Below are 16,799 nucleotides of genomic sequence, written 5' to 3' on the forward strand. Positions count from 1 at the left end.
AGTGTTTGTCAGGTTTCCTCATACCTATCCAGTTAAAAAAAACTGCAAACACTAAAAATTGGTTTTAGACTATATTTTAGTTTAGGAAACAAAATACTAAGGAAGCTTAGTACTCAAAAGCTCAACAAAGCTCCTTTTTTACTTACAAAAAAATAAAAGAAAAAGAAAAAGAGGCTTTTCAGTCATCAGGACAAAAGAGCAAACTAAAAGCACACAAAAGCAGAAAAAATTATAGCCACATTTCAGGTACTTTAATTTGGCTTTGGCTGTTTACAATAATCTAATAGCAACAGATTTAAAAACCGAAATTATGGAAAATTGTTGAAAATATAAATTGATTGACTCACAAAAGTTCCAACCTGTGCTAATGTGGAATAAATGAGATAAGAACGGCCACATTGGGGTCAGACCAAAGGTCCATCTAGCCCAATGTCCTGTCTTCTGACAGTGGCCAATGCCAGGTGCCCCAGAGGGAATGAAGAGAACAAGGAATCATCAAGCGATCCATCCCGTTTGCCCATTCCCAGCTTCTAGCAAATAGAGGCTAAGGACACCATTCCTGCCCATCCTGGCTAATAGGTGAGAGTTACTTAGCCACACTGGGTTTTTTAGGTTAATTATATCCTAAATGGCTCGGAAAAGATCTCAGAGATTTTGCAGCTTCTTGCCTTACAGTCAGTGATGAACTGCCAAAATCTTAACAACCGGTTCCCTATAAAAAGTTCTGGTTTAAGGGATGTGCCACAATACGTATTTTTTGTACCAGTAGGGTTATCATACGTCCGTATTTTCCCAGGAGGGATTTTTAAAATTTAAAAATTCCTCCCGGACGGCGATTTAAGAACCAAAAAGCCTGACCTGTCTGGGACAATACTTTAGGCTGGTGTGTTAACCCTGCCTAAAGTTCTTTTTTAAAAAAATGGGCCTGAACTAGAAACGAGCTCCGTTTCACAGGTGTGGGTCCCCGCCACTCCCTGGGGGTGTGCTAGGGTGACCAGATGTCCCGATTTTATAGGGACAGTCCCAATTTTGGGGCCTTTTTTTTATATAGGCTCCTATTGCCCCCCACCCCCTGTCCTGATTTTTCACACTTGCTGACTGGTTGTGCACATGCGTGGGTCCCAGCTGCTCCCTGCCCCCCTTATTGAAGCAGGTGTGCAGGGTTACTGCCCTGGGAACTGCAGGGACCAGTGGACGTGGGGCCAGCTGAAGACGGGGGTGCGGAGCTGGCTGTGGGCAGGGCAGGGGGTGCAGAGCTGGCTGGAGACAGGAGGGTGCGGGGTTGGCTGGAGGCAAGGGGGTGTGGGGCTGGCTGGAGGCAGGGCAGGGCTGCAGGGGTGTGTGGCAGGGGTCAGCTGGAGACGGGGGGGTGTGGGGCTGGCTAGAGACAGGGCAGGGGGTGCGTGCGGCAGGGGCTGGCTAGAGACAGGGCAGGGGGTGCGTGCGGCAGGGGCTGGCTAGAGACAGGGGCTGGCTGGAGGCAGGGCAGGGCACGGTGTGTGCATGGCCGGAGGCAGGGGCTGGCTGCGCGCAGGGTGGTGGGTGCCTACGGGGAGAGTGGCTCGGAGCAGCCCGAGCAGCAGGACGAAGCCCAGGCCCAGCAGAGCAGCCGGGGACCCAGGGCCAGGGGAGCAGCAGCAGCACCATGGCTTGTGTCAGGGCCAGGCAGCAGCCCACGTGGCTCCCGCAGCGCAGCACCCCCGGCGGCCGGAGGAGGAATTACATCACTTCTCGGCCGGAGCCCATCAAAGCCTCAGCGCCCCCTGCAGGGAAGTGGGTTAACAACCGGATCTAAAACTGCTTCAAAATTTAACAACCGGTTCATGCGAACCGGCTCCAGCTCACCACTGCTTACAGGTACTTCTGGTCACGAAAACATACTCAGGAATTGTTTGCAAGAAAGAGAAACAAATGGCTTAAGTAAATAACATTTTTTTTAAAAAAAATTAGAATATATACATTGCAAGTAGATTTACAGTCTAGTTTTACAACAAAGTGCTCTCACCTGAAAGTGGCTTCAGTCCCTACCATGGGAATTTAAACTCGATAAGTTTATGGAGGAGATGGTATGATGGGATAACATGGTTTTGGTAATTAAATATTCATGGTAAATAGGCCCAATGGCCTGTGATGGGATATTAGATGGGGTGGGATCTGAGTTACCCAGGAAAGAATTTTCTGTAGTATCTGGCTGATGAATCTTGCCCATATGCTCAGGGTTTAGCTGATCGTCATATTTGGGGTCGGGAAGGAATTTTCCTCCAGGACAGATTGGAAGAGGTTTAAAAGGTTTAAGTTATGCTCAAAGTTCAAGTCAACCTAATGAATTCTTAAAGAATATAAAACCTTGCTGTTCACCTTTATAAAAGACTATTTATAATTTGTAACAACACTACACATGGATTTTAATAATGATTTAAGATATTTTATCTTAGTTTTTAAATCTGCATTTCAATTCCCTTTAAAGACACTGTAGAGATAGTTACGTCACTATAATCCAACCATCTGAAATTTGATTTCCCCCCCTTTTCTTGTTTTGGAGTGGGCAGAAGCAGAGAAACAGGCTCTACAGATTTTCATTGGCCTTCAGGTAATGTCCCTGCTGCATACTTTAATAGACAGCCATTTCTGCCCACAGGAGAATAAGAATAGTCCCTTTTCAATTACACAAGTCAATTAGGCTCTGTGATGAGGGGGTCTCAAAAGAATATCCTGCAAGCTTGTTCACAGCGAAACAAAGGGCATGACCACTCACATCATTTCCCATGACATCTGGTTGGAAAGAAGGAAAAAACATAATACTGCCACCTCCTCGCACTTGTCAATATTATATTATATACATATATATATAAAAATATAAATGAACTGAGAAGAGGCAGGGAGAGGAAGCATACTATGCATCTGAATTCTAGCAGCTGCAACTGATTGTGCTGTTGTAGTTAAGGTTGTATTCAGCATATTTATCATATCATATGGTAAATTCTACTTTCACAGGCTTATACAATAGTCATAGCAAATCACACCAGGTACAAAAGTAATTTCTTATAAAAGAAATCAGTCAAAGTAGGTAAGAGGTTTTTTTTATTTAAAAAAAAAACAAAACCTCACAATCGCTTGAATATTTGCATATACAAATTGCTCTGATTAAATCATAAAGGAGTCCCCCAGGCCCAGCATGTTAAACAGCTTGGATTTAGATTAAATGTAAACATTCTATAATCACTCTACTAGTGTAATCATTTCTTTAATTTGGAAAACTGAAAGAGTGGCTACAGTTCACAAGTAGTAGTTCCTTTAAGTATATTAGATGTTCCTTCATATGCATACTAGATAAGTTTATAGAAAGGCCATTAAATAATCAACAGCAAACATTATAGAAGTATTTGCATGTTCATTTCTCCAGAGTCTGGTACTTCTTTAAAAAGTATCACGATGCTTTGTTTCACAACCTCAGTTTTTTATTTTTAACTAAAAAAGGGACACATCAGGAACTAATTCCACCAGCTTAACTTTGGGGACATGTGCTATGAACACATACTTGTTCCATACCTCTGTTGAAAAGTTCCATTCTCACAAGCAGGCAGTACATACTGAAATTTACAAGAAACTTAGAAGACTAGAAGTTTTGCAGATTTCTCTCCCTTACCTGCTCACAAGAACTGGGCAGTCTGGCAGAATGTGTGACAGTACAGTGCAATGTGCACACCCTTGATTCCCAAACCCAGAATTCTGGATTTGCTATATGTCATTTAGATAGAATCCAAACTTCTCAGCTATGTGGCAAACCTTGTTAGGGGTAGGTGCTGTCAGGTTCTTCAGAATCAGGAGAAAATATGTATAATGTTAGGCTCAACATCAGACCTGTCAATTTTGATAATGACCCTTTAAAATGACTGGGCTGTAAAAGCTAGCATCTAAACAGTAATGTTATTTGAATTTAATTTTTGTATGCACTATTCTACCGTATTTTGAAAATGCAATTACTGTAATGGATTACCAGCTTCTGTTCATAGTTCAATCTGCTCATTTTGTTATATGCCATCCTACAGCAATTTTTAGTGACTCAGGCATGCATCTGCTGCTACCAATTTGTGCCTGTGCTACTCTTTGCTGCTTGGTTGGGGATGTCTTTGGAACAAGAAAAGTCAGTCAGTCAGTGGAGGTTTTAATCTTTAAACTGTGGTCTTGCGCATAAGGGCTGGCCTACATATGGAGCTATTCCAGTATAACTCTTCTACTGTTCCAGTATAACTCCACGAGGGGATTCTCTTATCCTGGGACTAGCAAATCCACACACGGAGTTATTCCAGACTAACTACTGTGCTTAAAATTCACACCCTACCTTAATCTGAATGAACTTTCAAGTGCAGCCAAGCCCTGAAGAAGAAAAAGAGAAACTAAATAGGTACAAGTATCAGAGGGGTAGCCATGTTAGTCTGGACCTGTAAAAGCGGTGAAGAGTCCTCTGGCACCTTACAGACTAACAGACGTATTGGATAAAGCTTTCGTGGGTAAATACCCACTTTGTAGGATGCAAGTCAGTCAGTCTATAAGGTGCCACAGGACTCTTTGCCGCTTAAATAGGTACAAATTATCCTAAATTCGGCTATACCATTTCTGGAATACATACTAGGTGGAAACAAAAAATATTCAGATGTCATCAGCTCCATTTTTCAGGGGAGCTTGTAGGATGGGAGCTCTTAGGTGGATTTCTTTCAAAGAAGGGGTCATTAAGGTTAGACTGATGTCACCTAAAAGCTAATTTTACAATTTTCAGGCAGGGCAGCATTATGCAGTTTTACTTTTCTCTAATACAAGTTAGAGATTTGCAAATCCCAGAGAATCCCACATCAAATACTGGGATGACAAGTTGTAAACAATGACTTTACATCTGGTCTACTGCATAACTGTATAAAAACATATGCAATAAAGATCCAGGTAACTGTTCTACACATTTTCTGTACCTTCTTCAGTTCACGTCAAGACTTCAAAGTCTGCAGATTAATTTGTCATACATGGTTATTTAGGGGTCCAAGTCTGAAATTTATGGTCTTAAGATATATGACAATGGACTGTCTAATGTCCAGTTTATTCCTCAGGCAAATAAAGTGCAAGATGGGAAAACAGAGCAAAATCTCACTGCCTGCCCAAGGCAGTCTGAGCTTTAAATCCACTTTGTCTTGTTGAGATAAGATCCAATAAAGAACAAAGCCTGAATTTCAACAGTCAACAAGGTGGTGGAAGTGGCCCTCAGCTACAGCATCTGCAAGTGCCCAGATACGTGGCCACCATAATAACGTAACCATTAAAATTACCCTGGCTAGTGATGCAGATACAAAGCACGTTGCCATTTAACAACCTGCATGATCTGGCTGAAAATGCTTAAGAGCCCAAATAAGGGTTTTTTAAAACAGAGGCAGAAGACAGCAGTGCACCATTCAAACTTCAGGTAAGGGTTGGGTGCCACCATGAAGCTACTGGATTACCTGTTTTCAAGGACAGAGCAGTATGCATTTGGGAGAAGAGGAAGGGAAGAGTAGTAATCCACAATTCACCATTTTTGTCTTCCCAAAGGCTCTCTCTCTTTTGCTAATCCATCCTTTCGGCTGGCGAGAGCTCAATCTAGCTCCCTTTCCAACACGTCAACGCTGCTTTTTGGATTGGCCCATTGGAAAGGAATGGTGTACAAGGCACAGCTGCTAAACAAGTGGGCCTGATTCTCAGTTACTCTAAGATACTTTTATGCTATTCTAGCAGCAGCAAGGGGGGTTTAAAGTGGGGGAAAAAACAGACCCCTGAGAATACCCCTGCTTAGAGGCCCTTCCTGGCCAGTGTAGAGTTGACATAAAGGCTCTCTACCAGCCCTGCTCCCTGGCAGAGGGGGTGAATCAGGAGAATGGTTGGAGTGACCTGGTGTACGATTATTCTGTGTTTCAGCTTCAGAGCTTTTCTGACTTATGTCAGGGGTCAGGCAGGCTCCTGCATGGCCTGAGAATACATGGCTTTTAGCCACCTTAACTACACACTTCCATGATTCCCCTTTCCACTTGACATAGAGAAAAGGAGTAACTCAAAATCAGTGCCGCTCTCTCCAGCTTGGGGCCCAAACAAATCCACACCAGCCAACAGATTATTCTTCTGAAGACCATCAGGCCGGCCTAGATATGGACCTTTAGCTGCTTAGGTGTGTACTGGGTTTGAAACAGAGCTGTAAAGTTTAATTTTTACTTCCACTAAATATTGGTGGCCTATGTTTTACTATTCAAGCTCAAAATGGATTGTGCACATAAGATACTCCAAACCTCCCTCTGTTCTCAGGGTGAAACCGACGGTGCTTTAAGAAGCTGGGGAGAGAGAGAAAAGATTAATCTACACCAAATAGCTCCACTACCCCTCATTAGAGTAGTTGGGCAATTATGCAGTTTTCAGCATAAAGGCACCATTAAATTTGGGGGATTCCAAATTGATGGTCAGTAGTGACAGAGCGATGCCCAGCAGCAGGGGCTCTTGAACAAAGAAGTGTTGTTTGTGATATCAGATGTATATTGCTATGGAACTGCAAGCCTCAAAAGCTCTATCTAATCTGAATGTACACTACTGGCACAGGAGGAATATCTGATTAGTGCAGCAACAGTATGCATAATCTCACTAGCAGCAGTATCTTATGAGTACATAAATACATGTAACCAGGAAGGTTTTCACATTATATAGCTAAACCACCCATTTCCTCCTGAAACAGTTTAACGTGTGTCCATACTAGCCTCCTGGTTTGTGCAGGACTCAAACAGTTCAACAACTATCTGATTGTACCGTTTACCTTGCAATGACGCAGTCTGCAAACCTACACCATGCCCTAAGGCTGCCTCCATTTCTTCAGAAATTGAGCTTTAAAAAACCTTCTGAATGCATAGAGGTCATGGTTCTGGCATCTACACTTCACCATTTACAGTATTATAATACAGTTTGATCTACCTACAAGGATGTAACCAAACCTTGGTGTAACTGTTGCAGAGCACTGACCTAAAGCTAGCATTGGACAACATGGTAAAATATATAGTATAGTTAGAACCTTACTGACAGCTTGAAAAAGCATCTGAATGAAGTATTAGCTCTGAAGCCTAATGACAATTTGAATGTTCTCTGTTACCACTGAGCATTTTAACAGAGCTATGCAGCCACTATATTTCACTGCTTGGTTGAAAAGGGAAAACTTTCTCCTAGGCCTGTGGCATATAATACCCTTGAGGGTTTAGCAGTGGCAGTGGAATCTTGGGGAAGGCTCATTCTAGAGTTAGTTCTGTAAGGTTTCTCACATAGGTATGTTACCTAGAGCTACTACTTGACTCTCCGTTGACAAAATATTTTCAGATACTTCAATATTAAACTTCAAAAGAATATGGCAGCTGCAAGCTCTCTCATTACAGTTTCAGGGAGAAAGTTACTATTCTCACTTAGACTTATCAATAAAAGCCCAAGAAATATGAAGGGGCTCACAGCTAACAGATGAAGAAGTGTCAAGATTTGTAAGATCAATGATTCAGAGCCTTTAAAAAGTTCAAAAGAAAAGAAAAATGTTCAAGTTTACAGACTGCTTCTTCAGGATCAGCAGAAAACAAGAGGCCGAAGACCAGATAGAATCTATTACTTACGTACACAGACACCCACCCCCTCTCTTTGGGAAGATATCTTGTCTATTATTAATCTGAACAAATACATTCACTGTAATTACCCAGTATATTCAAACTTGCATTCCATAACGTACAAGGGTATTTCAAAGATAAAAGCCAGACATCAAGACATTTCAGGGAAGCACTGGTGTTCTTCCCTCTGATAGTCCTCCTCTTGTAAACCTCAAAACTCATTTTTAGGTGTTTTGTAAAAGTACTGTGTACGCCTACAGTGCTCTACAACTTCAAAAATAACAGCATCTAACATTTAAAGCAGCAGATTCTTTTAAGTACAACACCACCTCATGTATCTAAATAAAATGAGTGACAAGATAATAAATATAGACTTATGGAGTATCAATTCCCTTTATGCACATCAAATAACTAGTTCAGCTAACCGTGGGTCAGACAAACAAGGTTACATATACAGTATATTCTCTTCAATTCATAGATTCTGTACCTTAAACCTTTCTTAAAATCTTGTTAGTTCAGCTTTAAAAATGTGCTAATGAACACTTCTACTGTAAATAGAATTGGCTACTTTATAACAATATTATTAAGGCTGAGAGACAAGGTCTCAAGACTGAATGGATTTTGAGGTAAGGGTTCCATTTGGTCTTTCATTCATAGTGCTGTTAAGATGTTGTGTATCACAAATACAGTACTGTAATATTTAAGCAAAACAGTCTTGGACACTTACTTTGCCTCCTTTTGTGTGTTTAGTCAGTACCTTACTGATGCATTGAATAAGAATTTAAAATACCTCAAATATAAATAGAATTTGGATGGCAATTTAAATTACAAGATACTGACTCACATAACCAATAAGAAAAGGGCAAGCTTGTGACTCAAACCAATACGTACTCTCTCTCTCTCTCTCTAAATGTGGGTATTTTGGCAGGAGGAAGTGTCTGTTTGATAGATGTATGAGAGAAAGGCAAAAACACATTTAAAAAGGAACTCGCTAAATAGGGAGAATATTGTATTGGAAGCCCATTTGCCCCACTTAAGAAGAGATCTCTAACTTTTTTTGATTCACTATTCCTTGCTCATGGACGTGCTAGTACAAGCCTTACCTTTGCAGTGTCTGTGTAGCACATCTAATGCAGCAATGAGGAACTCGTGTGCATCCTGTTGCTCGTACCCTGCTAAATGCCGTGCGTGCGTCCATACCAGGTGCAATAACCTATATGGAATGTGAGGAGATCGGTGCCCAGAGTAAAACTGCTCAAAGCAAAGAAAAGGACATGATGGTTAACGTGATACATGGTCTCTGTGCATTCAGCCATAAAAGAAGTTAGTGACTGGAATTAGAGAACTGAAGTTATATGCCACAGTTTTGACAGTCTTACACTGAGATGTTCAGGTTTGTTTGTTTTTTGTTGTTTTTTTTTTAAACAGATCCTCCAAGTGAGTGGTTTGGGAACAGAACACACTGGACACATTTATTTAAGTTATAGGCACCTTTTATAGTTTTCATTCTTGCAGCTTCCTGGTTTTGTGGTGATCAGCCTGCATTATGAGTAATGTCATATTGAGGACAGAAATGAGCAGTACTCAAATCTGCTTACTCTGGACAGCATGCTGGAATCTCTAAAAATGTATTTGCTCTAGATTGAAGACATACCCACACATTTAAGGAGTCAACAAGCATATTTGTACATTATACACTTGTACAGAATTAGGAAAAAACACAACAGTAGAGGCCACTGGGAAAAAAAAATATCAATGTTTACTATTAACTACCCCTAGACACCAATATATGGTAATTGCTGGTGAGTAGTGGCCACCACACACTAAAGGTTTGTACATATGGGGAAATTTACTGGGATATACATACCAGTATGTCAAAGCAACATAAGCTAAACCAGAAAAGGGCATTTTTATTCCTGAGTAACAGTGTCCACATGGGAAGTTACACCGGTATAACTATACTGCTAATTATAGCGGCATAGTTGTGCTGGTAAATTTCCCCATGTAGACAATCTCTGTGTCAAGAGTTCCTCCTGTAAATATAAAAGTTCAATTTCAAATTTACTAACTGAAGTGACATTTCATTTCAAACAAGTGAAAAATATATCATTGGACCTCCCCTGCCCTTTGAAGAAACGTTCTCCAGCAAGGGTGCCCTGCTAGGCCATGCTAACTGTTGACAAGACCTCATAAGTGACACTACTGTTTATGTTTGAGGTATATTTTCCAATAAAACTCTTCCATCACATAGAAAAGAATATGCAGCGGATTGAAAAAAAAAAGTAGCAATGTGGGTTACTTCACTAGAAAAGTTTTTTTTAATCATTATTTCTGGGTTTCTCTTTGCGCTTTTCCTGTGAGCTTTTTCACACCAGTAAAATTGCAAAAACTCTGCTGCAAAGCTGGCTAGAGGAATTGTACAGTCTCTTTTGGGGTTAGCTGTAGGTGAAAAGTAGTCAAGATTATTTTTTCACTAATCCTCATTTCTGTATAAAGCTCTGTAGTCTTTTGTCAAATTTCTCTGCAAATAAAGTTCTCTTCTTCTATAAGCCCCTATTTTCTCAACAAGAAACTATACTGCTGCAGCCCAACAATGCAAAAAACCCTTCTATAAATAAAAGGATCAATAGGTAACTCTGATGCCAACAAGAATGACACCAGGAGACTGGAGCGGTAATTGAAATCTGCTGATGCAGCTACTGCTCAACATTATTCAGGAAACTGCAGCAATAAAACGTCTCTGTTCTGTCACTCCTTGCAATTAGTCTCAGAGCTCTCTGGTCATTTTAACCAAGAGCACTCTCCATAATTACTCCACGGCAGATACTAGACCTGCCAGCAGATTTTACATTCTTTAGTGCTTCATTAGGATGAAAGGAATCTAAAAGAAACTATCAAATTATTGGCTATTACCATATGGAAACTGGAAACACACCCAATCACAGTACTGTTAAATATACAGTACAAAAGCTTCACTCATATCATATTTAGTAATAGTCCCTATGCCTTTTTACTTAGCAAATTTTTACTACTTACAGACAAGGATGCTGGAACAATTTGTATAGTGGGGGTGCTGAAAGCTATTGAACCAAACTGTAAATCCTGTATATAATGGAAACCACTTCAAGCCAGGGTGACCAGATGTCCCATTTTTAAGCCCTCCTACAGGTGTCCTGATTTTTTCTTAAAAATGGGCAAATTGTCCCGAATTTTCTGTCGTCCTCCCCTACCATTACTAGCGGGTCCTGTTGCTGGCAAGATCCCTGCTCGCCAGCCGCCCACCCACTAGCAGTGAGTGGGGGGGCTCCAGTGGCTGACAATGGGGGTGGGTGTGCAAGGCTGGTGGCGGGGCAAAGATACAGCGTGTGGGGCTGGCCGCTCCCCCTGCTGATCAGTCAGTGCAGCCCCTGCTGCCTGCTAGTTCTCAGCCAGCAAGGCCCCGCCCCCCATCCTGTTTCTGGCTGGCACTGGCTACATGCTGTGGTGGCTGGTGAATGCAGCCAGGCGCCAGACGGTGGCCAGTTATGTGTCGCCTCTGCTACCCACCCATCAGCCCTTTACGTGCTCCCCCTCCCGCTTTCCTCTCCCTGCTTTGCCCCTTCGCCCCCCAAGTCCTGCTGCTCCTCCATAGCCCACCCGGCGGGGCATGTCCCGCTCCCAGAGCTGTGCAGAGAACCAGCCCCCGGTTGGAGCACTCAGCTCACCAACAGCCTGGCTCACCTTCTCCTATGGCTGCGCTGGTGCCCCGGGAAAACCCTCCGGCCTGGGCACATGAGCCTAAACCCCACACAGCCCTGGCACGGGGAACACTTCGCCCCCCAGCTAAGCTCTGGAGTGGTGGTCGGTGAGTGATTTTCAGACTGTTCCTGTCCCGAACCTGCAGGCTCCACAGCAGCCTCTGGGGCAGGGGCTTAGCACCCTCTTCACCCACCCCGACCCTCTGGGTCCTGCCTCCAGGGAGCGCGGGGCTGCTCCATCCCCTAGGCACCCTCCCCTGCTGAGCCACCTCTCTGGCGGAGTTCGTTGAAGCCCCTGCAGTCAGGTTCCCTGGGCCCTGGTGCACAACACAACCTTAGGGCTTAACCCCTTCCTGCCCACACTTGAGCTGGAGGTGGCTGGGTAATGTAGGTGGCCAACAACAGCCTGGAGGTGTTAGCTGCCTTTCAGCACTGTGCGGGCAGGAAGGGACAAGCTGCTTCCAACCATATGCTGCGGGGGGGGGGGGGAGGGGGAATAGGAGAAAAGCTCTGAAAAGACACAAGCCAAGTCATCCCTTCCCCACCCCTCACCCCCCTCCTCCCCTGCAGCTGAAAGCAGCTCCTGTCCCTTCCCTCCCACACAGTGCCAAAAGGCTGCTGCTGGCCACATTCTGGTGTGAATCCTGGCAGAAATCTGGGGAGGGGGGCATGTGATCCTGCATGCTCCCCACCATGAGCTACCTCGGGAAGATGCGGCGCCAGGTACCAGGAGAGGCGGGTCAGTCATGGGGGCCCAGCCAGGAATGGAGGGCGAAGAGCACCAGGCAGGGAGGGTTGGGTAGGTCCGTCACCCCCGCCCCCCCCATGTGAGAGAAGTAGGGGAGTGCGTGTGTGTAGGGAGGTAGGAGCATGTGTGTCACCCCTCCCTGTGTGAGCCCATAAGCCTTAAAGATAAGAAGGTAAATAAAAAGAATCCAACTACGCAGTATTTCTTTTTAACAGGGACTCAGTCAACTTGATGTTAATTTGAATGTTTGTACTGCATAGTTCGGACTGATTGCTGTTGAACAAGCCTGAAAATGAGTAATTTTACCAGGTGCCCCATATTCAGCACAGGGAAACATGGTCACCCTACTTCAAGCCGGGGAGTGCGGCAGCACCTCCCCGGACATCTAGTTCCAGCACCTATGCTTACAGACTACCAATGTAAGAGCAATTCTATAGGCACATTACCTTTTTGAAACAGAAACAAATCAACCAATGCCAATATAGATCCTAGAAGGATCAGACTAATTGCATCTTCAACTGTGGTAAATATATAAAATATATATTTTTCTAATTTTATAGTGTGCTTATCAAAAAAAGTCGATGCAAGTGACAAAGTGTTGTCCCCATGTTAACTGAATCGTTCTTCAACCTACAAAGACCACTGTGTCCCGCTCCATGTTGAGAAATAGAAACACAGTTGTGCTTCTAAACCTTGAGCTCATTGGAATATAATTTGTGTGCTTATATCTAAGGACTAAAAGAATCTCACTAGGGGAAAACTACTAAAAAAAAAATGTTCAATCAAATATTTAAAGTGTTAGTACTATTGTATATTTAATACTTGGTATTTTAAAGTTTTGTCATTACTGATTTTTAATTATAACTACTGTAAGCTTCTCTAGTGCTCTAAGTATTTCAGGAGACTCTACTGTAAAGCAGAACACGGAAAAGTGAATTTGCTGCATACAAACATATGCAGGCATTTAGTTCTAGAGCTCAGACACTACAAAGAGCTAACAGAGCATACCAGGTACAAGGCATGCTTATAAGCACACACTGATTTCTTCTGCACTTTTGAAGGTGACTAACAAAAATGCTAGGTTATGGCTTTTTTGCCTCTTTGTGATGTATAAAACAGCCTAAAAGATTGTACATTTTTTCCAAAAACCTTCAAAAATCTGCTCATTTATTCGCTTTGAAATATCAAGAATGTCAAGTCTGGTCTTCCCCAGTTTTATTGGCGAACACTTTGGGGGTCTCAGCGATGTGTATTGTGGGCTTTCCACAGACCTCAACTCAAGGGGTAGAAGTGCACAATCCTTAACAGAGACATCTATTTCTTCCAACTGTTCGTGGGCTGAGGTCTCCATGTTTAAATATGCCCTGCCCTAGTATTTTTATACTGGCTCATGGCTACCTCTAGCAGTAATGTATATGGGATTTCTAGATTTCATCATACATGTTTTTACACAATTAGTACTCAGCAGCAATATACAGCAACCTCGACTCATCAGACAGAGCTAGAACAGGTAAGACCCCACAGGCTATACCACTGCGGGGATGCTCTTCTCCCATCAAAAATGGATGTATGGAGGAGGTGTTCCAGCTATGGGAATAAACAAAACTACTTGAGCAATCTTGCATATATACCAAATTAACATTCTTTCTGCAAGTAAAGAGTTCTTTTAGGCCTAATTCCTGTTTTGGACTCCATTCCAACTGGAAAAATTAAAAGTTTCACTTATGAATTATTTTTCAACTTAATAACCTTAAATAGACAGGAAGTCTACAGTGGAGGATGGGGGAAGAATATATTTTGGCTTCTAATACAAATATCTATCCTAGGTCCCTTAACACTCAGTAATGTTTCATGTAACTTGGAAGATCCCAATTTCACAAGCACAGATATAAATTCTATACCTGTTTCAGATGCAATAATTTATTATGGTTTACGAATGGGCACAAGTTCCACGGAACTTTACTGTGTATGGAACTTTAAGGATTGTGAGCCGTTTCTGCTGTATAAATCTACACAGATTCTTTGCTGAGCAGGTGGTATTAATTCCCACAATTTCTTCTTTCTACTTTTCTTTAACTCTTGACTTTATATAAACGTTGCCTAGACTCTCAAATAGAGGACAATACTGTATGTGCCCAGTAAAGCCTCAGTCTGTGATGTTTAGCATAAAGGCCTTCAGGTACTTTTTCTTCCCTTTGTGCAGGTTTCAGCCAAAATTTACTTACTTTTATTTTCTACGCAAACCATTTCAACAAGGCCTAACATCTTAGACATTAAAGTAATAAATCTTCTCATTCTCCTTTTTCCTGTGCATCTCGGTTTCTAAACCCTCCCTACCTAGTTGTACTGTATTCTTTTGCAGACTCACAGGGGTGGGTAATGACAAGAGAAGGCTTTGTTCTTTACTTTGTGTGAGTGCATGCACCACAATCTGCAATATCCCCAGGTGCTCCTGCTATTCCAGTCACATAGTAGGCGGAGAGACACCCTGCTAATCGTGCCACATCGTAAGGTCATCCTGTAAAGTGAATAAATATCCCTTAGGGACTAGACCATCACTGAACTCATTTTCATTGGTAAACCAAAAGTAAATAAAAGTGAAAAGCCATTAAGCTAACTAGCTCAATTAACGGATTCTATATATTTTCAGTCTTGATTTTTTTTAAATCCAGTTTCAACTATACTGACCATTCCCAAATCCTTTTTATTCTCCCTGCTATGCAGTACAACTGGCTTCATTACATTATTATTTCACTGAGAGGTAAACTGCATGAGCTAAAAAGTTAATAAATACAATTATACATTTTAAAAACAAACACCAGAAATGTGATGCTGAAATATTTGCAAAGCTGCAACTAGTGAATTTATAGGGAAAGAACTATTCCCCTGATGTAAGCAGTGACAAACAACTGACACCTTCATTGCTCACCATCAATCTATTTCAACCAGAAGGAACCTGTCACTTCCAAACATGCAAATGCAGTGGACATTTATCATGGAGAAACCACTGGTACAACCTACGCAACTGATCCTAAGCTGGAAAGCAGAACAACATTATTTCTTTATGGATCACAATGGGCAAAAATCACCCTGATTTTCAAATTGCAGATCTCACTTTTTTTTAAGTTTTCTAAGCTGAATTTATTTGCATGCTCTCACTAGAGTCCCTGGCATTCCATTTGGATAAGATCATGCCTTCAGGAAAGGGGGGTGGAGGAGCGATAAAATTAACCCTTGCCCTGATTATCTGACATTTAATAAGATGGCTTGAGACAACTACATCAATTAACCCCGAGGGAAAGCCAGGTAAAAACCAGATCACACTGAAAACCAGAGACAGAATTTGAACTGCAGTTGCCCTAGTAATTAAATTACAAAAGATTCCTTCATAAGAGTCACACCACTGAATCTCTATTGGTTAGCCCTCCCTGATCACTGGAAATGCAACAAGAGGGCTCCTTTCTGTATAATTAGTGAGGGGACTGGAGATAAGCAGTTTAGTGCGTAATTATAAGACATTAGATGGAAATGTGCGTGTGCAGAAATTCAAAATGCTCCCATGGGGAAAAGGGGACTTCTAACAAAAATGCTGAGAGATTTATCAAATGTAGCCAATACTATAATATTTACTATTTACAGACAGGAGGAAATATTCTGGAGTTGGGTAATCAACAGCACAGTTTTGCTTCTGACGGACTGGGTGTTAAAATTTTTACTTCTAGGTAATTGTGGTAGTTGTGTGGTAATTCTCTCTCCCATATCACTTACAGTATCCCTCCCTAACATTAGACTCTTACAATAAGCTAAATATCTCAACATGACGTATAAAGATGGACACAGATCACTGCAGTCCTGTCTCTACAATCTGGTATTTTAAACAGCTGAAATTCTATACTCGTTCATGGTATCATAAGTCTCACAACAGGAATTACACAAGAATTGGTGAAAACACAGGTATGGATTTTGATTGGAGGAAAATGTAGGCTGAAATTTTCAAAACTGTCTGTGGAATTTAGAAGCATAATCCAAACTGAAATTAATGCAAGTTGTGCACTTAAATCCTCTTTAGGACTGGGGACAGTTCTTTTGTTCTGGGTTTGTACAATGCCTAGCACAATGGGGTCCAGCTCCATGAATGGAGCTCCTATACACTACACCAACACAAATAATAAATCACCATCCCCCAGCTCCCCAGGCAGCTTTTGCAACCTCACCCCCAATTCATGACATGGTAGTAATTTCCCCCTTCTCCACCCACCCTTTTTTAAAAGGATGGTAGTGCTAACAGACCATCCAAATTATTACAAGCCAATGGGATGACATAATGTTTATATATCAATCTGATGAAGGCACATCGAGATGACTGTAGATGAGATTAGTACCTATATACTTGGCTTTTTACAATCAAACAGATACCAATTTCTATAGGCTATTTCCACGCAGTGCCTGGAATACTTACCTATGTAGAGTGGTATCCCCTGCCCTTGCTATTCTGATTTACCACATCTAGTGTGAATTATCCTCTAGCTGCTACCTACAGGAGCACACTTCCCTTCCCTTCCTCCCCTCCCACCTCTAGTCCAGCATCCTCAGTAGTAAATAGGAAATGAACCCACATACAGGAAGTTTAATATGTAAGTAATGTTTGTAAAGCACTTTGAAAGTGTAAACTGG

At 42.0% G+C, this 16,799-nt stretch overlaps 1 protein-coding gene across 5 annotated transcripts in view; it reads right to left on the reverse strand.

Annotated features, from left to right (window-relative positions):
- The window catches only part of USP22 (ubiquitin specific peptidase 22), a 195,235-nt gene that overhangs the window by 15,388 nt on the left and 163,048 nt on the right, over positions 1–16,799 (reverse strand). For all 5 annotated transcript variants that reach the window (XM_073361872.1, XM_073361871.1, XM_073361868.1 and 2 more), the window contains one exon: positions 8,744–8,891. In XM_073361872.1, the coding sequence (XP_073217973.1) occupies positions 8,744–8,891 (148 nt within the window). The remainder of the gene's footprint in view (positions 1–8,743; positions 8,892–16,799) is intronic.

The sequence above is a fragment of the Lepidochelys kempii genome, chromosome 10 (assembly GCF_965140265.1).
Source record: "Lepidochelys kempii isolate rLepKem1 chromosome 10, rLepKem1.hap2, whole genome shotgun sequence".
Classification (NCBI taxonomy): Eukaryota; Metazoa; Chordata; order Testudines; family Cheloniidae; genus Lepidochelys; species Lepidochelys kempii.